We start from the raw sequence: 20,358 nt of genomic DNA on the forward strand, positions 1-20,358 counted from the left end.
GGGAGCCTGGGAACAATTAAATGGTTTCCAAATACTACCCAGGAGCAACATTATACCATTTGATGACAGTGGGAGAAAAAGAATCCAAGAGATAGGTTTAAAGCCCACTTCAGAATTCTCTGGAAAAAAGAGAAAAGGTAACGGGAAGCTGTCTAATATAGTCATCTGCCTACTGGAGAATGAAAAAAGTGAAACAAGTCACACACCTTCCCTGACCACACTCCTCCTGTTCCTAACATCCATACAACTCCCTCCTCTATCCCCAGACACATATAAACCAGCCTCTCAAATCTCAAAATATGTCCCAATTGTGCCATTTGCCTCCAAACCTCTCTGTTCACATGACCCTTTCCAGGGAATGTCATGACCCATCGGGTAAGAAACCTAGCAATGGGCCACCAAATCCTGCTCACTCATAGCCTAAACATCTTCCTGTTCTCTCTGCCTCTAACCATGACAATCCCCATCCCACTCCCAATCTCCTCACTTTGAATCTGGCCACCTCTAAACTGGTTTGAGTTTGTACACTGGAATAAAAACCCAATCCTGCAATCTGACATGAGTATTTTCTTACTCCACCACCCTTAACCTCTGTTCTCCTGCCTCCTTGAGTGCAGTCAACTGTAGTTTCTTCCAGCTCTCAAGATCCAGGCTTGCTCTCAAGCCTGCTCTGCATGGTGTGCCCTAGGGTGTCAGTCTCCTGGTTCCTGGACTCAGAAAGGGGTTCACACATCCTGGCACACTCCAGCCAAGCTGCTAGGCCAGTGACAGACCTTGTCCCAGGACAGCAGCCTCTTTGCAATCCACCTGTGGTCTCAGAAGGGGAACAGAACAGGAGAGTGGGGCCAGTGGTTCTTGGACTGTTAGGGCAGGGTCCTCAGGAAGTCTGGGCCCAGCTAAGGGCAAGGGACTGAAGGAGGGTGGGCAGGGAGGCCCTAGGCAGAGAAGCAGCAGCTGAGGTAGCTGGAGGGTGAATGGCTGGGCCCTTCCCTCCACTGGCCAGGCTGCTCAGGGTCAGGCAGGGTGCCATGGCACTGGTCTTCAGTGGCATCCAGGCAGCCCTGATGTTGGTCTCCAAGCTTAGGCTGCAGAGAACCCAGCTAGCCACTATCACCAGGCCAGGGGAGAAACCATCCCAGAGCTGCGTGGGCCTTCTCCGGCCTGCAAGTCGCTGAGTGCTCGCTGGAGAGGAGGAATACAGGGGAACCAGTGGTCAGTGGTTCCAGGAGCCTCAAACATCTTGTTCCTACCCCAGACTACCAGCACAGAGGCTGCGGTTCCCCCCAACCCCCACCCCAGGGGTTGTGTGGATGTGTCACTCACTGGGAACTCACTCCCACCCTGGTCTTCTGGATGATCCCTCTCATTTGCCCTTTGGCCCTGACCTCTCGGAAGGGGCCTGGAGGTCAACACCATAGCTTACCTCAAACTTGCTCATGAACTCTGCGAAGATGCCAAAGAATGCTTCAGAGGTAGTTGCCTTGGAATCTTCCCCAAAGAAGGCCAGTGCCTTGCTCAGCTCCTCCATGGCCTCACGTTGCAGCCCATCCAGTGCCCGAAGTGCTGGCTGGGCTGTCTCCAGAAAGGACTGATAGGTCTCCATTAAGGAAATAGCCAGCCTGCTGGGTGCCCCCAGACAGCACCCTAGTTGCCCCACTCTCACTCTGGCTGAACAAGTCCTTCAGAGGACCAGGCCCTGAGTCAGTGGAGAGGGGTGCCCTGTTCAGAGGTGCCAGTCCCACTGCCCACTAAGCTCACTCAGGAACCTACCATAGCCATTGCAGCCTCAGGCCTTTCACTTTGGCTCTCTCTTCCCTGGCACTCTGCTCAGAGGCCATCAGTCCCTTTTCCCCCAACTACCCACTTACAATATCCCTTCTGTCACTCTCTAGGCTTTTCTCTCTTTTCTTTTCTTAAATAGAGATAGGATCTTGCTCTGTCACTCAGGGTGGAGTACACTGGCCCAATCCTAGCTTTTGCAGCCTCAAACTTCTGGCCTCAAGCAGTCCTTCTACCTCAGCCTGTCCAGGTAGCTGTGACTACAGGAGCACACCACCACACTTAGCTAATTTTCTTATTTTGTAGAGATGGGGTCTCACTATGTTGCCCAGGCTGGTTTCAAACTCTTGGGCTTAAGCAATCCTTCTGTCTCAGCTTCCCAAAGTGCTGAAATTATAGGTGTGAACCACTATGCCCAGCCCTTTTTTTCTATAGCATTTGTCTCTATATGAAATCGCTTTCAAGTTCATTTTCTATCCTTTAAGTGCAAGCTTGTTCCCTATATGTACCTCTGGTGTTTAAAACAGCATCTAGCACACAGTAATTCCTGGGAAAAGATCCAGTGCTGAATCGCTATCATTTTTTCACCACTTAAAACTGTGCCAAGCTTGGCTCTAAGCAAGCCTCTATACATTCTTATTTAATCATCATAATACTTCTATGAGGTAGATTATCCCTGTTTCACATATAAGAAACTAAAACACAGAGGACTTTAGCAATTATCCCAAGACCACACATTGAGTGCAGTGTCAGAGCCAGGGCTGAACTTGACAGCATCACAATCAGTGAATGAGTACAACAGCCCCCTGTAATAGGGGTCCTCACTACCTCTCTTTTTACTGATGAAAAAACTGGGCTCAGGCTATGAGACTTTCCCAGAATCACATAGTCAGTGAGCAAATGAGTCAGGATTTGGGCCTAGGCCTGTCTGATGGATAAGGTCAAATCCCTGCAGAGGATGTCCTCTCTCTGGGGAACCCTCCCCAAGCCTAAGGAAGCAGGAAGATACCCCTAAACTGAGGTATGGTAGAATGGATGAACCCTCACTTGAACAGTCTCAGTTTCAACATCTGCAAAATATCTAGGTGTTATGTGGTTGTGAGGGGGTGACAGTGAGAAGCTGGTGAGTGTGAAGGGATAACAGTGAGGAGAAGGTACAATATTTGCTCAGTGATACTCTGCAAGGCGCTGGTCAGCAATTCCACCCAGGTAGCCTTCCTGAGAGGGAGGATGGAATCTGACACCAAATTTCTACCTGGACACTCATCTCCACCAGACACCATGCTCTGTGTTCAGGTATACATGACAGGGCTTTCCAGGTGGAGCCCTCCTGTTCTGGCCATAGGCACAGCCCCCAGAGCTCTCCTCTTTGTCTAGCTTTGGTCTCAGCAGGGAAAACCTTGTCTTCTCCTTCAAGGGTGGGGCCAAAACAGAGAGCAGGGAGGGGTGGACATGCTCTTCTCTCCATCCTCTCCATCTGGGCTTATCCCCCCCTCCTGGCCATGTCCACCTGGGGGACTCAGTGGGAATGTCCCCTCATCCTTGACTGCCTTTGGCTGGTAAAGCCTGGCAGGCCTCTTCTTGTATCTTGTGATTTAGGTCTGAGCTCCACTGCCCACGAGGATAGATGAGGTAAGGCAATGGCTTTGGGGGCACTCAAAAGAGCTTGGGCTTCGGTTACACACAGATTTGACATAGGCCCTTAGATGTTATTGTTGTCGTTTTTCGAGAACACAGTCTCACTTTGTTGCCCTGGGTACAGTGTGGTGGCATCATCATAGCTCATAGCAACCTCAAACTCTTCTGTTCAAGTGATCCTCTTGCCTCAGCCTTCCAAGTAGCTGGGATTATAGTCACTCACCCAGATGCCTGGCTAGTTTTTCTATTTTTAGTAGAGACCAGGTGTTGCTCTTGCACAGGTTGGTCTTGAATTCCAGAGCTCAAGCAATCCACCTACCTCAGCTTCCCAGAGTGCTAGTATTACAGGCATGAGTCACTGTACCTGGCCTACACTTCTAAATAACCCAAGACAGAACCTCTTTCAGGACCCCTGGATGCCACAGAAGCCTGTGTCCAGAATCTCTGCTGGGAGTTGGGGTCTGTAGTGGCCACTGGAGCCATAACCAACTCTACCCAACCACCAGAGGGTCTAGCTTAATGCCAAGACAATCTGCTCAGAGGATACTGCCATGACGACAGCAAACTTGTCCTCATTGGAGGGGGACATGCTCTGGCAGGCAGCCTGTATCTCACTGATGGTGCCGTGGAGGTCAACCAGATCACTAGTCAAGGCTCGTTGGTTCACTGTAAGGAGGGCGACCAAAGCCTCATGGGGCTACCCTTCCAGACCAGGACAGCATGCCTCTACCTCCCTGCTCATCCACCCAGCTTACCTTTGGCAGCCAAGGGCACAGTGGGCAGGTCCTGAGCAAAGCCCAAGAGTTCAGGGAAATGCTGGCTCAATGATTTGGCAAGAATGTGCAGGAAGGTGGACTTCCCATCCACCGTCTTGGTGGAGTTCAGCTGCAAGTGAACCCCAACACACATACTCCTCAAGTGCTCCCTGGTCACATAGGCCCAGCTTCTCCTAGACTGTGCCATCAATTCCAGGCCTTTGACACTCTCTTTGCAACTCCCCTTCCCCCTTCCACTTTCCTGCATCCTGAGACTTGGCTTGAGGAAGCCACCTTCTCCCATGCCATCCCCAACCTCTGCTGAAGTCAAGTCCTGGCCTCAGTGCAGCTAGCTTTTCCTCCTGGTAGGAGAGCCCTCCTTGATCACAATGTTCTTTCCTCCCCTCTGCCACATCTTGTGTTAGGCATGACTTCAATGCCTCACTGGGTGGTACTGTAAGCCAATCCATTACTGTCACGTGACTTCTCACCTCTGTCAAAAAATTGATCTTGAAGCCTGTGGTCTTGTTGGTTTTGGGCTGTCCGTCGTTAAGATAGTTTCCCATGGCCAACACAAACTGTGGAGAGAAGGCAGGTGGATCCTGCCCAGGTCTTCATCCTCCCAACACCCCACCCCCAGCCCAGCTGTCCAGGCTGAAAAACCCATGGGGCAGAGGAGCACGTAGGATACCGGGGAGGAGGTGGCCCCTAACCTCCAGGATTTTGGCGAGCTTCCGGCTGTTCTTGAGCTCAAGGGAGGCCTGGCGCAAGCACTCGAGGCTGCCTCTGATTTCTTCTGTCTTTTCTTGTAGAGTGGCCTGGAAGTGGAGGCTGCGCAGACGGGTCTTGTATTCGGGAACCGAAAGCATCTGCCGCGGAGACAGGGCCAGGATTCAACTATCCCCGCAGGGTATCCACTTCCCCCCCCCAACCTGGTTTGGGGGCCAGCTGACTGCCTGGGCTGGTGTCCGTAGAAAAACAAGTATGACCCTTAGGGGAGACTGCGTCCCATCCACTTCAGACCCTGGGTGGAAACTGGCCGTTAGAGGTGTAAAACTGGGAATAAGAAGTCTAAGCACGGTGGCGGTACACAAGGGGTGCGGGGCCAAAGCAGCCCTCGGCCACAGCGCGAGCCCTGAAACCTCTAAGGCCACTAGGCGGGAGTTGCAGCTGCCGTACCTGCAGGACGAACTGGTCGGGTTCGCTGAGGCGTCCCGGCGCCTCGCGGAAAGCTTGGTAGCGCTGTTCCTCGTCGGCGTCGGGTGCGAAGAGCAGTAGCTGTGCCAGATGCGCGGGCTCCAGGCGCCCAGGCTCCATGTTCATGAGCACCTGCCGCAGCTCCGCCGGGCTCAGCTTCAGGTGAGCCAAGAGGATGGCTGAGGGCGGGGCCACGAAGTGAGCAGGGGCGGGGCCGGGGCTTCCAGATGGCCTGGGCTAAGGCGTCCCGGGAGTGGGGAAACAAGCACCGGGGGCGGGGCTTGCGAGAGGTCGGGTAGCTGGCAGGGCCTGGGCGGGCCAGAAACTTCACAGTCCTTCCGCGGCCGACTAAAGGGCTAGGGCAAGGTTCTCCGAGACCGAAAGATAATAGGCTGGGTGGGTTCTGTGGGGGAGGGGCCAGGAAGCAGGGCAGGACCCGCAAGGGGGATTGTGGAGGATGCAGCTGAAGGCCGGGCCCCAACTCGGCAGCGGGTTACCGAGTGAGGGCGGGGCCGATACCAGGCGCATCCAAGGCCAGCACCTGCGCCCGCGTGTGATCCCGCTATCTGTGGGGTCTGGGAGGGGGCCTTCAGCCAACCGGGCAACAGGGATCCGGGCGCCTACAGTCTAATCTCTGTCACCCACCCGGGCAGGTATGAGGCTTTGCAGCTCAGACGGAGGGCTACCGCCCTCCCCCTGCACCCCTGGGGGGGGGGGTGTCCTCGCCCCTCACAGGTGTTGTAGGCCTTCTTGTGGGACAGGATCTCCACCACCTCCTTCTTCTTGAAGGGCTCGGGCCTGGGTATCGGCTCTGGAAGGGAAACTGGACAGTTTAAGGAGGAGAGGCTAGGCCGAGGATGCCGTGGGAGGGCCCAGGAGTGGTGTGGCCACAGCCAACAGTCAAGACCCCGTCCCCCAGTATGACCCTGACCGAATTGACTCCTGGTGTACAGTCCCCTCATTCCTCAAATTGTAGACCATCAGGTCTAGTCAGACACACAGCTTGTGAGTATCATACCCCTCCCACCCCATCCACTGCCCTCAAATGCCCTCTCTCCTCTGAGCCTTTGGGACTAAGCTGGCAGAGCTTTCTGCCTTTCAGATGATTCTTGAACCAACTAGGGCCTTTCTCCTCCATCCTGGGACCCCCTGCCACACACAACTATGGCTGCTTGGAATCCCACTCAACGACTAACTATAGGGAGATAACCAGAAAGGGGTGATAGGAAAGGAGACCAGAAGATGTATTTGAGGAAGCCTCCTGTCCACCCTATTCTGTGTGACTTTGAGCAAATTATTAGCTTTTCTGTGCTTTCTCATTAAGAAGTAGGGCAATTATAGTATGTACCTTATAGAATTGTCATGGGATTAATTTACAAGTGAGAATGTCTAATATTTGGTCAGTACACAATAAATGCCAGCTATTATTATCTCCACTTTGAGACTGAAAAAACTAAGCATCTGAGAAATCAACTCCGGGCTTGCAGGTTTGAAGATGAATTAGATAAACAGCAGTCAGTGCAGCCCTTGAGGACTCTAAGCCTGGGGATGCTACAGAAGACAAGTGGGTGGGCTGCCACAGTTGGTGTGGCATCTGGGATTTCCCCAGGGCCCTCAGGCCCACTCACTAGCAGGTTTCTGGGTGCCAAAGTGGAGCTCCAGGTCAAGGTATTTCACCATGTCACTCAGCTTATCGTAGTCAGAGTCTTCCCCAAGCTGCAAAGGAGGGTGGGAAGCTCAAAATAGGAAGAACAACAGTGGCAGGACTGTTCTCCCCTATCCCCACACTCAGGACTTTTCTGGGGGTTCCCTGCAGCAAAGCACCCCTTAGGCCTTGGGAAGAAGCCAAAAGAGGGAGGAGACTACAAGAGAAGCCAAAGCATCCAAGTCATTGAATGGTAAACCAGCAACTCTTAAAGTTAAAAATACATTGGCAGTGCCCATAGCTCAATGGTTAGGGCACCACATAAACCAAGGCTGGCGGGTTTGAACCTGGCCTGGGCCAGCTAAAACAACAATAACTGCAACAACAACAACAAAATCAGCCTAGGACTGTGGCAGGTGCTTGCAGTCCCTGCTATTTGGGAGACTGAAGCAAGAGAATTGCTTAAGCCCAAGAGTTTGAGGGTGCTGTGAGGTGTGACACAACAGCACTCTACCCCAGGGTAACAGCTTGAGACTCTGTCTCTGAAAAAAAAAAGTATACTCATATGTGAAACTCTAGTCATGCAGAAGCCAGCAAGTGGGGCTGGAGCAGGAGACATAAAGGAGCTGTGAAGGGGTAGAGTCTACCAAGGCAGCTAAAGGTGGTGACCGAGGGGTCTGGTCCTGTTTCCAGGCCTTCTTGGATGAGAGTAAGTTCATTGGAGCTGCCCTAGGCAGAGGCAGGGAGTGCTGAAGTTGTGAAAACGCACGGGCTAGACAGGTGGCGATGATGAATGGTCCAGATGACAGAGAGGCTGGGGCTCTCTGTCTGGGGCTATGACAGAGTCAGGAGGGGGCAGTTGCCAAAAGGAGAGAAAGACAGGCAAAGAAATGGCTGCAAATCAGGTACATCAGGTATGGGTTTGCACATGGCCAGATGTGCAACCCGTGTCCTTGTGTCCAACTTCAGTAACCAGTGGAAGGACCATGCTGTGGAGAAGGCATGAAGACCCATTTAAGGCTGGTAGGACTGAGGTCTCCAGGTGACCCCATAGGTTCCTGTTTGTAGCCTTGCCATAGGTTCCTGTTTGTAGCCTTGTCCCACTGAGCATCTTTATTAGCAACATGGAAAGGTTTCCTGGAGACATGGGCTGATATCATCTTGGCTGGGAGGGCAGGAGACAGAACCAGGAGATGGCAATAGGAAAAAATGACAGGCATGCCTTGCATAGTGTGGCTACATATGAGAACATGCTATTGGTCCCAAGAAGATGAAGAAACTGGGGTTGAGGATGATGGTGTGCATGAGCATTGGGATAGGGTAGCCCCAAAAGCTAGAGGGACTACAGGCCATATTAAAAGAAATATGATGTCCAGGTCAATGAAGGCGAGAACCCTGTTCTCTCCTATAAGCTGGTTGAGCCCAACTGGGGGTTCCACATGAGGCCTGCTCTTTGACAGGGACATGGCCACTGGACTGTAGGATTAGACAAGGTCATTAGGGAAATGACCTAAAAAACAGGGGTAGGGTGAACTTTGTTCATCTTACAGGTTGGTTGGTCTGTAGACAAGGGAATATACTTGCTCTGCCTGATTTAAAGGGATAGATAGAAAAAAGGCCATGGGAATCTTAGGGAAAGGAAATTTCAGAAATACAAAGAATGGTTAAAATTGTCCAGTGTGGGAAGGAGGGCTCTGACAGGCAGTGAGTTCCCCATAACTGAAGGTGTTCAAGTATATACTAGCAGTGATGTGTGGGAGGAAATTTAAGCATCAAAGTGGAATGGTACAGGCTGGTGTACAGTAGTTTGGGCCAGCTGTCCTTTTAAGAGTCTAAGAAAACTAGTCCAGGTTCAAGAGTGATAGGTTTCAAGGGTGGGCATGGCAGCATTTTCAGGTGTCCACAGTGTATCTTTGGCTTCAGTACCCACACTGAACACCAAGTGTGGGCATGTGCTTGGGCTGGGCCTCCAACTCATCCTCTGCTTGGGGAGGAGGGGAGCAGAAGCTGTTCCAGCTGATATTGGAAGAGGCCCAGAGGATGGGTTTTCTCTTCAATGCTGTGGCCCAGGCCATCCTCCCCTCCTGGTTCAAGGCACCAGCAGGCCCCAGGTCACCCACCTGACCCCAGATGGTGCCTTCTGAATTCTCCACCTGTTCCCACCGCAAGCGCTTGACACTCATGTGGCTGGTCTCACTGCGCCTGTGACCCAGGCCCCGCGATAGCAAGGGAGGGGCACAGGGCACGGGTGGGGGCAAGGGTGGTGGGGGTGGTGGAGGGACTGGGTGACTGAGTTGGGTAAGGGGCTTTGCCAGTGCCTGAGTGGGGCCCCGGGGCCCATCAGAGGTGCGGGAACTGGGCTTGGGGTCATGAAAAGGCAGGGGTGGCGGTGGTGGGGGGCTGAGTGGGGGTGGAGGGATATGATCAGAGATGGAGGAATAGGTCAAGGAGCTGCCTTCCTCGCTGCTGCTGACACAGTCGCTAGCGCTGCTCCGTTCATTGGTTACAAAGCTGCCCTGGTCATCATGGAAGCTCATCTTGGGGGAAGAATAAGAAGAGAGGGTGAAGCTAGGTCCAGACAGACTGGGAAAGGTACATGTGTGAAGCATGGGGCAAGTTGAGGGAGAGTGGGCTAGCTTGGATTAGCCTCAGGCCGTGGGTTGATAATCTGTCTGAGAGAGTATAGGATAGTCTGAGACAAGGGGTATGATTGGGATAGCTTGAGCCAGGGAGTGGGCTAGCCTGAAACAGATTCTAGGACAGACTGGGGCAGGCAGATGGGTAGCTTAGGGAAGATCCTGAGGGCAGTGGGCCTCTTGCAGAAGCCCAGGGACAGGGTTTGCCTTGCAGACCTCCACACCCCACCTCACCTCCTGCCCTCCATGCCTGCTTGCATGCCCACCTCCTCGTAGTCATTCTCGGGGGTCAAGAAATCATCCACGATGGTGACCCGAGGACCCAGCTGCTCGCTTAATACATCCAGGAAGCGATCTGTATCTCGGCTTCGCATGGGCCGAGAGAAGGTGAAGAGCTTCCTGTGGCTGGGTGGGCGGCCAGGGTCTGGGCTAGTGGGGCTCTCAGGGGCTGGCTGTGGGGAAGGTGCCCGGCTGCTGTCCAGGCTGGCATAGGGGTGGGACTCGGAACTGCTGGGGGAGGCCAAGGCCCCTGAGCACAGCGGGTGGTAGCAGGGGGAGGGCAGGATCCGCTCACTGGGCCACGAGATGCCAGACAGGGTCCTGGGTCCTGAGGTGGGGAATGAAGCATGAGGACGCCTCTTTAGCTAGAACTTGGGTCCCAGGTGCAGGCTGGAAGGAGGGTCCCACAGGGCAGGTGGGTTCTGTGTCCTAGGGCATTCCACTTTCCCTCCCTGGGCACAGTACGGGAAGACCCTGGGTGACCAAAGGCTGGAGCAGGTTAGAAGAGGAAGCACCACTGGGGACCAAGACAAGCCAGACTGCAGCTCATCTTAGAATGGACACCAGGGGTTCCAGCCAGGAAAGGGCCTTTGATTTGTGAAGGCCTTCTTTAGCCCAGACCAAAAGTCATAAGACAAGCCCAGTAAGTTCTAGGTTCACTGGAGCCTCTCCCAGGATTCCTGCCTTCTGAGCTGCAGAGAAACCATCTTTCCATTTGTGCCACACAGCAATGTGTGCACTTAATAATTTACCCCAAAGCCACAAGCTAACTTGGAAACTGCTTAGGGGAAGCTCTCTGCTTTTTTGATCTACAGCCATGGCAAGAGGGAAAATGAGAGGGTCTGAGCCCCTACCCATGCATGGAGGCCTCTGGGGGTTTACCACATTCTACAGGAGAAGCTTCAGGGGTATGCCTGAGGGTGGGATAATACCTGACATGCAGTCAAGATGGCCAGTGCTGTCCTCAGGACTCAGGACTGGCTGAACCCTACCTGCAGTGACTGCTGGGCTGGGGCCTGGTGGGGATGCCCGGGATTTGGACACAGTCCCCATTTTCCCTTTGAAGCTGCTGTTCAGACGAGACTCAAGCTCTGCATAGACGGCTGACATCTGGAGGGAGGCATAGGTGAGTCCAGCCCCCACCCCCCACTTCCCCTCATGGCTCCAACATGGCTCAGAGGCCAGGCCTGGGTGGTCTGGGAGACAGAGATCTGTCACAGCGGCAGCCACAGGGTACCTTGACCTGGGCCTTCTGCCACAGTGGCAGCCCCAGGGGCCACCCATACCCCATCTGTTGTGACACCATCTGGAGGCAAAGAGAAGGTCTCACCATTTTGGGATTGGGAGTCTCAGGTAAGGATGTGCCATCACCTGCCTGGCGCTCGCCTGGGATCAGAGGAAGAGGCATCTCAGGGCAGTCACCAGGACCTACCAGGGAATTGGGGTCTAGTTACCACATCTGAGTTCTAAGGCTCAGGCCCCAGCCAAGACTCAACAGCCCTACAGACCTAGGAGGGCGACCACTCAGCTCAGCTTACCTGCATTCCCTGGGAATTCTCATCTTCCCAAGCCCATTTTGTAAGTGGAAAAACTGAGCCCAAGTTGCACCTTCCCACCCATTGCAGCCTTACCGCAGCTGAGGCCAGCTTCCATGCCCTGGGACCGAAGGCTGCGGTGGCACATTGAGGAGCCTCTCAGGGAGCTCCGTGGCTGGAGCTCAGGAGTAGGCTCTGGTTCCAGGTCAGGCTCAGGCTCCAGGTCCAGCTCAGACTCTGGTTCTGCTGTGGGACATGAGGCCCCTGTGTCCTCAGAGCCCAGTCAAGGAGCCTCCCCAAACAGGGAGAAGTCATCTGCACCAGTGTGTGGACCCCAGGCTGTGGGGCTTACCCCACTTGCCTCTAGGACAACTCTGGAGGCAGGGAAGCCCTGGAGTGAGAAACCAGATACCAGGAACAGGAGGAGCACATAGGTAGAGCTGCCCTGAGGACAAAGGCTCTAGTGGGGATGGCCAAAGCCCACCCCAGCTGGGTTTCTCCCATGACAAGAGCCTAGGTCTTTTTTTTTTTTTTTTTTGAGACAGAGCCTCAAGCTGTCCCCCTGGGTAGAGTGCCGTGGCATTACAGCTCACAGCAACCTCCAAGTCCTGGGCTCAAGCGAGTCTCCTGCCTCCGCCTCCCAAGTAGCTGGGACCACAGGCGCCCGCCACAACGCCCGGCTATTTTTTTTTTTTTGGTTGCAGCCGTCATTGTTGTTTGGCGGGTCCGGGCTGGGGATTCGAACCCGCCACCTTAGGTGTACGTGGCTGGCGCCCTAGCCGGTTGAGCTATAGGCGCCGAGCCAAGAGCCTAGGTCTTTATGCTTCCATGACCGCAATGCCCTGTGCTTAGACCAGGCCTAGTCATTGCTGTCCATCAGGGCTTGTCAGGTGGAACAGAAAGTTCTAGGTCTAGGCAGATATGAGGGACATGTGCTGCCCAGCATGGACCCTGAGCTTGTTTCTTATTGGTGGGGGGATAGAGTCTCATTTTGTTGTCCGCCCTACAGTGGCATGGTGTCACAGCTAACAGGGTGGTCTGGGAGACAGAGATCTGTCACAGCAGCAGCCACAAGGGTACCTTGACCTGGGCCGTCTTACCATTTTCGGGTTGGGAGTCTCAGATAAGGACATGCCATCACCTGCCTGGCAACCTCAAACTCTTGGGCTCAAGTGATTGATCCTCTGCCTCAGCCTTCTAAGTAGCTGGGATTATAGCCACCCATTGCAATGCCTCGCTATTTTAGATTTTAGATCTTGCTCTTGCTCAGGCTGGTCTTGAACTCCTGAGCTCAAGCAATCTACCTGCCTCAGCCTCCCAGAGTGGTAGGATTACAGGTGTGAGCCACCATGCCCGGCCTGGACCCTGAACTTCTTACTAAAACTTTCAGCCCTCCCCAGAAAATTGTTAGTCCCTGAGACCACAGATAGTAAGCATATAAAGGCCAGTATATAGCTGAGCTGCAGGGACTGTCACAGTAGGCAGTTATAGTGCCTAGAATAGGGTTGATTCACAGGGTATGGCACATTTCCCATTCATACTACCTAAACAATGAGTGCATGGTTTAGGGGATGTTCATGGGAGGGGGTATGTTGTAATGGGCAGGCAGTAGCAGGGAGCTGAGGCTGCACACAGCCCCACAGGCCTGTGTGTGTGCATGTGAGAGCACACTGGGAGCCCACCAGCCAGGTGTGATCCAACCATGTGCTCACAATCCAGGCAGTATGTGCTGGCATGTCTGTAAGCAGCAACCATACAAGTTTCTGGATCTATGCCACACTTCCCAGAATACAAAGCCAAGTCATTGAGATCACTCCCATTTTGGGATGAGAAATCTGAGACCCCAGGTGGTTAGGGGGTAAATCAGGTTGCTGCATCAAAGTCAAGCTGAGAAGATACATCTATGGGACCAAGTGTGGGCCAAGCCCTCATGTGTTAAGCATGTATTTGCATGGCAGGTAGGCACATCTGTGGGGGCTGTAAGACCTCACAGGTAAGAACACGTATGTAGCTGTTTCCCTGGGAGGCTAGGCAGCCAGCAGCTACAAGCAGAGAAGTGGTGGGGCAGAGGATGCTTACCTGTCATGGCTGAGTAGCCCAGGAAGCATGCAATTTTCTCCTGACAGAGCTCCTGCTCCTCATAGGTCAGCAGCTGATAAATAAACTGCCAAAGGACTTGCTTGGCAGGTGTGTCCAGAACAGGATAGACATCAACAATGAGGGTGTCAATGTTTCTGGAAAGGGGGTGCAGAAACAAAAGGTTCATTACTTACGGGTTCACCATGATGAGCAGGGTGGGGGTGAACATGGATGGTACTTTCAGACCATAGAGGTTGGCCTCATGTCCTGCCCCTGCTCTTGAAAGAAAGAGAAGTGGGCAGAAAGGCAGATTCCATGTCAAGCAAGTCAGATTCAAATCCTGGCTCCACCACTTACCAGCTAAGTGACCTTTCTCAAGTTACTTAACTTCTCTGTGTCTCAGTTTCCTCATCTGTAAAATGGGGATAAAATAGCATCTACCACACACAGCTGTTGTGAAGATAAAACATATAAAGTGTACCAGGAAAACTGACTCACTAAATCAGGAATTGGCAAACAATGGCCTGTAGGCTAAAACTGTGCCCTTGTCTCTCTTTGTAAAGAAAGTTTTATTGGAACATGGCCATACCTATTTATTGTCTATGCTATATATAGACAAGATACAACAGATACAACAGTAGAGTTGAATAGTTGTCAGAGAGATCTGCATGGGCCTAAAACATTTACTACATGTACTTGCCCCTTTGTAGAAAGTTTGCTAACCTCTGAATTACATGGGAAAATACAGGATCCTTACATAATACCATACATATAGGTGAACTCTAGGTGAATAAAAAACCTAAATGTGAAAAGTAAAATTAGAAAATTATGAGAATATCTTTTGACCTAGAAGCAGGGAAGGACTTTTTTTTTTTTTTGAGACAGGAGCCTCAAGCTGTCCCCCTGGGTAGAGTGCTGCAGCATCACAGCTCACAGCAACCTCCAACTCCTGGGCTCAAGCGAGTCTCTTGCCTCAGCCTCCCAAGTAGCTGGGACCATAGGCGCCCGCCACAACGCCTGGCTATTTTTTGGTTGCAGCCATCATTGTTGTTTGGCGGACCCGGGCTGGATTCAAACCCGCCACCTTGGGTATACGTGGTTGGTGCCTTAGCCACTTGAGCCACAGGCACTGAGCCGGAAGGACTTCTTAAAATTTGAAACACCAAAACCATAAAACCAAAAATGTGATAAATTTGATTATACAAAATCAAGGAGATTTGTTCAAAGAAGCACAATTTAAACAGATTAATAGTAGATATAACAAAACTAATAATAGAAGTAACAGGGAGAGGATATATACAATGTCTAAAATCAATAAGGCATCAGTATCTAAACTTAGAAGGAACTCATGCAAATCAACAAGAATAAAAAACCCCAAAGGGTATGAACAGGTAATTTACAGAGAAAAACACAGAAAAAGGTCACAAGTATATTAGAAGATGCTTAATATAATTCGTAATCAAAGAAAACCACATAGGCTTGGTGCCTGTAGCTCAGTGAGTAGAGCACTGGCCACATACACCAAGGTTGATGGGTTCCAGCCCTGCCCAGGCCTGCTAAACAACAATGACAACTGCAAACAAAAAAATAGCCAGGTGTTGTGGCGGGCACCTATAGTCCCAGCTACTTGGGAGGCTGAGGTAAGAGAATCGCTTAAACCCAAGAGTTGGAGGTGGCTGTAAGCTGTGACGGCACAGCACTCTATTGAGGGTGACATAGTGAGACTGTCTTAAAAAAAAAAAAAGAAAGAAAACCACATAAAAATAACAAGATGTCACTTGTCACTTTATGGCTAAAAGACTGACAAATATTAAAAGCTGGATAGTGCTACCATGTGATCTATGAGAATTGTCTGTCATTATCATCAGTTAAGTGTACACAGAGCAATGTGGACAGAGCTAAACACATAGTAGTGGGTGAAAAAGTCAGACACTAAATGTCATACCTGTACATAGCACAATGATATAAAATTAAAAAACACATCATACTAAGCAGCAATGCCCACTTTTCAAGAACACCTTCAAACAACAGGACAGTATTAAACTCCTCAGACTGGTGGCTTTTACAGTAGAAAGAAATGGGAAGAATGGAGCTAAAGGGAATGAAAGATGGAAACAACGGAAATGTTCGCCACTGGACAAATGGATGAACAAAATGAGGTACAGCTATCAGCCATACAAGGGAGTATGATTTGACTGTAAAAAAGGAACCAAGTACATTCTATAACTTAGATGAACCTTGAAAACATTATGCTAAGTGAAAGAAGCCAGACATAAAAGTCTACACACTATATGATTCCATTTATATTAAGGTCCAGAATGGGGATATCTACAGAGACAGAAAGTAGAATAGTGGTTTCTAAAGATTAAGAGTGGGGACAAAGGAGTTGGGAGAGTCACAGTGAGAGTTTTTGATGTGATGAAGTTCTAAAATTGACAAGATCTGAGTATGGTTATACATATTTGTGAATATACTTAAAACCATTGAATTGTATACTTAAAAGGGTGAATTATATAGTATGTATTTAATTATATAGAATTGTATTTTGCTAAAACCGTTTGACTGGACTTGGTGGGACTATGGGAGGCCAAAGCAGGAGGATCGCTTGAGGACAGGAGTTTGAGACCAGCAAAGGCAACATAGCAATATCTCATCTCTATAAAAAATTTAAAAATTAGTCTGGTATGGCCAGGCTTGGTGGCTCACACCTGTAATTCTAGCACTCTAGGAGGCTGAGGTGGGAGGATCCCTTGAGGTCAAGAGTTTGGGACCAGCCCGAGCAAGATCAAGACCCCATCTCTACTAAAAATAGAAAAAAGTACCTGGGAATTGTGGCAGGTGCTTGTAGTCTCAGCTACTTGGGAGGCTGAGTCAAGAGGATCGCTTTAGCCTAAGACTTTGAGGTTGCTATGAGCTACAATACCACAGCACTCTATGCAGGGTGACAGAGTGAGACTCTGTCTCAAAAAAATATGTATTAATTTAAAAAAATATTAGCCAGATGCGGTTGGAGTGTACATGTAGTCCAAGCTACTCTGGAGGCTGAGGCAGGAGGATCACTTGAGCCCAGTTCAAAACTGCAGTGAGTTATACTCACATAACTGCACTCCAGCCTGAGCAACATAGTGGGACCTTGTCTCTTAAAAATATATAAACTGTTTAAACACAATAAAAGCATACAAACAAATGATGGGCTTTGCACAGACCATGATAATGACCCTATGGACCAAGGAGGATAAATGCAGTCTGTTGCAGTTGAGGTGCAAAAGAAAGACACCCACCCTACCCCCAAGGCCTTGGCCCATGTACTCAGATTTGAGACTGTCAGGAGGGTCCTGCTAACAATGGGACAGGTGGTCTTTGTCTGCCTTACTTGCTTAACTTCATACAGACCCTGACTCCAACAGGAGGTGTCGGAGTCAGGGTCTATCCTAGGGTAGCCCAATCATCCACCACCTTAGAGACCCTGTTACCAGTTACCATCTTCATGGAGCCTCCCCCAGGAGAATGGGTTGAAGAGACTCAGGCAGGGAGAACAGGATGTGTGTTTAAACAGGACTTGGGGCATACCACAGGTCAGGTCCCTACCACCATTTTGGCCCAGCCACCTGTGCTGGAAGAAGCTCTCCAGGGCCCGGCAGACCCCATAGCGCTCAGGAGGTGTGAGCAGATGTTCTAGCTGCTGGCTGAAGGTCCGTCCTTGGACTCGAATGCTGGATGGTAGGATCTCCGCCACCCACTGCAGGGAGGTGAGCGCTGATGATGGGTTGGGGGAATCCAAAGAATCAGAGTCTGCTGGGACCATAGGCAAGAGAGGCATGAGTGACCCAGAGTCCTCAGGCCAGATGCAGTTTCTCTGGCAGGTGGGGCCAGCAGACCTCCTGAGCTGGGGTATGGCATCCAGTGCCTCCCTGCACCTGCTATTCAAAGCTGGATACAGGGACAAGGACAGAGGAACCACTGGGGCAGGGTCCCTGAGGCTGAGTATGGGAGGAAGGTCTACAGCACTACCTGGGGGCAGCCCTCGGAAGAAAAGCTGCAGGTTTGAGGCCATAGCAGAATCCTCTGCACACTCATAAATCCCACTCATAGTGGCCCATCAGGGTCTCTGTGGGCCAAGGAAGCCAAGTGTCAGTGGGTGTCTCACCGCTGGTAAATGGGATGAGCCCTTCCTCCACAACCAGTGTAGGCATTGCTCCACTCCCCTGCAGCATGGATACCACCTTGTCGTGGGAGCAGTTCCTGCCAAGAAGAGATAGCCCAGGAGGGCCTGACTGGGGTGAGCCCTGTCCATGGCCACCAATCAGACCCCCCATCCTGCCCACAGGGGCCACACATCAAGTCCACAGTTGTGCCGTTCTATGTCCTCAGTATGGAGCTGGGTTATTTTGGGGTTGGAAGGATGAACTAGGGTCCCGGCCAGCAGAGGGATATAGATTGCCCCTGGAAGTGAGACAAACCCTGGGGACCAATTGGTCAAAGGAGATCAGGACCATGGCCTGGGTGTCCCAAGAGTCTTGGCAGAAGGTACAGCACCAAGCTCTGATTTCCCCAATAGCCTCTGACCTCATATCCAGTCCGTTGAGAAAGAGGATCCGGTCACCTGACTTGAGGGCAGCATTGTCAGCTGGGCTCCCTAGAAGTAAAAAGAGAGGGTGTGCTGGCTTGGTGCCTATAGCTCAAGTGGCTAAGGCGCCAGCCACATTCACCAGAGGTGGTGGGTTTGAATACAGCCTGGGCCTGCCAAAAAACAACAATGACAACTACAACCAAAAAATAGCCAGGAGTTGTGGTGGGGTGGGTGTAGTCCCAGTTACTTGGGAGGCTAAGGCAAGAGAATCGCTTAAGCCCAGGAGTTGGAGGTTGCCTTGAGCTGTGACACCACAGCACTCTACCCAGGGTGACAGCTTGAGGCTCTGTCTCAAAAAAAAAAAAAAAAGAGAGGGTGTGCTAGTCAGCAGGGCAGCGTCCCGTTCTGGGAGCCAGACACTATTCCCACCATATAAGTGAGACATGAAGACTCAGATACACAGGCGTGAGTGGCAGAGAAAAGTCCCATCAGGTCAGCAGATCCAGGCCATAGTGTTGGCACCTCTCTGATCTCAGCTGCTCTAAGGACCTAATGCTGATGACAGGAGTGATCCCTGGAGGGCAGGACCATCAGTCAGGCCCTGAGCTGTTGGACAGAGCAAAGTCTTGAGGACAACACCTCTGTAGTATCTATACTCATTGCAGGGCAGCTCCCACACTGCTCTTGGACCCTCAGATAAAGGTCCATGGCAGAGATTCCTCCTTTCAGGTGAGAATGTGTCTGATAAGAGGATGGAAGTCTCCTCTCTCAGGCTTGGAAATGTGGGGTATTAATCATGTTTTTCTTCCCCCTGGATTCCCTGATGTTTTGACATCTTGGAGGCTGGCAGAGGCTGGAGGACTGGCTTCTAAGGACCTCTGATGAAAACTAACCTTGATGAAACTAATTTTAGCTTAATGAAAACCGACTGATCCAGAGCAACCAGCACCTTTATGAAGCTCATACTCCATTACAGCCCCCCGGGACTTCAGCCCCTGGGACAAGTCGGCTGCTAAGCAGGACAGGCAGCAGTGGCAAAAACACCTGACAGGCCAGATAAATGTCCTAGGTGGGCTACATGTGGCCAGCGGGCTGTAGTTTGAGGACACCTGACTAATCCTCTCTGGAACCAAACAACAGTCCTTATGCCCCAGAGCAACCAGCCAATCCTAAACCTGCTAGGTCTGCCCTCCCTATTCCTTTTCTGAAAACTATAATAAAGGCTCTTGACCACATTGTCCCTGAGGCCTTCTGTCTATCCCCTGACCAACCAGGTACCATCCCCCACCACCACCCTGCCCCATGGTGTGGCATGCCCCCTCCTCTTGGGAACTTCAAATGATGAACCATGTTTTCAATGGCAGTTGTCTCTTGATCTGAGGGCTTTACATATCTGAATAATAATAAAACCTGCATTTGTAAAACACATGGGAGCACTGAATTCTGTCTTTGCCTTGATGGCCCTGAAGGTCAGGGCCTAACCTAGTACCTAACACCCAGAAGAGAGGGCTGATAAGCTGGCTCTTATGGATGGAGATATTTTTTCCTGTCTGCCTCTTTTGTTAGTCATCACTCTAAATTTGATTGGAAAACAAGTAGGGGAAATGACAAATGGCTAAATGATAAATACTCTCAAAATTGTGAGTACTGCTCTTTTGAGGCTGTGCAGATTGTCCTGAGTGGAAGGGGAACAGTCAAGAAAGACTTCCTGAGAGAGGTGGGATGGGGGGAAGTCCTTTCCTTGGACTAAAAATGAGAGGGTGATGGCAGCAGCTAATCCAATCTCGCTTGCCTGAAAGTGGTGGTAGGGCCAGAAGGGATGTCAAGGGGATCAAATATCACCGGGCCAAGAAATCAAGAGACCTCAGGTTCTGGTCCTTGATTTGCCAGAACCTCTCTTAGTCTCCCCCTCTGTAAAACCTCCCCCTCTGTAAAAGCATCCATTTGTCTTTCTGTACCAGGAAAGGCATATGATTTCTAGCCTGCAGGATGGGATGGGAAGAATGGCACTTGGCCTGGATTTACCCTAGGCCATGTATCCAAGTATCCTTAGCTACATGTCTGGGAGAAACAGCGAGATGAAGGTAGTGGTGGCATGGCCAGGAGAGCTACATCCAAAGTGGAGAAATTAATAATTTTTTTCTTGGCTTGGCGCCTGTGGCTCAAGTGGCTAAGGCGCCAGCCACATACACCTAAGGTGGCGGGTTCGAATCCAGCCCGGGCCCGCCAAACAACAATAATGGCT

At 51.2% G+C, this 20,358-nt stretch overlaps 1 protein-coding gene across 1 annotated transcript in view; it reads right to left on the reverse strand.

The window, feature by feature from the left end:
* Positions 1-1,110: 1,110 nt before the first annotated feature.
* The window catches only part of GRID2IP (Grid2 interacting protein), a 35,257-nt gene continuing 16,009 nt past the window's right edge, over positions 1,111-20,358 (reverse strand). Inside the window, exons 5-22 of the mRNA XM_003795478.2 lie at positions 18,110-18,179; positions 17,691-17,785; positions 17,152-17,335; positions 13,544-13,698; positions 11,561-11,710; positions 11,260-11,357; positions 10,922-11,039; positions 9,917-10,257; positions 9,135-9,551; positions 6,998-7,085; positions 6,103-6,180; positions 5,352-5,548; positions 4,886-5,041; positions 4,664-4,750; positions 4,173-4,302; positions 3,965-4,083; positions 1,424-1,588; positions 1,111-1,182 (exon numbers count right to left, since the gene is read on the reverse strand). Of these exons, the coding sequence (XP_003795526.1) occupies positions 1,111-1,182; positions 1,424-1,588; positions 3,965-4,083; positions 4,173-4,302; positions 4,664-4,750; positions 4,886-5,041; positions 5,352-5,548; positions 6,103-6,180; positions 6,998-7,085; positions 9,135-9,551; positions 9,917-10,257; positions 10,922-11,039; positions 11,260-11,357; positions 11,561-11,710; positions 13,544-13,698; positions 17,152-17,335; positions 17,691-17,785; positions 18,110-18,179 (2,720 nt within the window). The remainder of the gene's footprint in view (positions 1,183-1,423; positions 1,589-3,964; positions 4,084-4,172; positions 4,303-4,663; positions 4,751-4,885; positions 5,042-5,351; positions 5,549-6,102; positions 6,181-6,997; positions 7,086-9,134; positions 9,552-9,916; positions 10,258-10,921; positions 11,040-11,259; positions 11,358-11,560; positions 11,711-13,543; positions 13,699-17,151; positions 17,336-17,690; positions 17,786-18,109; positions 18,180-20,358) is intronic.

This window comes from Otolemur garnettii, unplaced genomic scaffold, assembly GCF_000181295.1.
Source record: "Otolemur garnettii isolate 467f Iridium unplaced genomic scaffold, OtoGar3 scaffold00092, whole genome shotgun sequence".
NCBI lineage: Eukaryota > Metazoa > Chordata > Mammalia > Primates > Galagidae > Otolemur > Otolemur garnettii.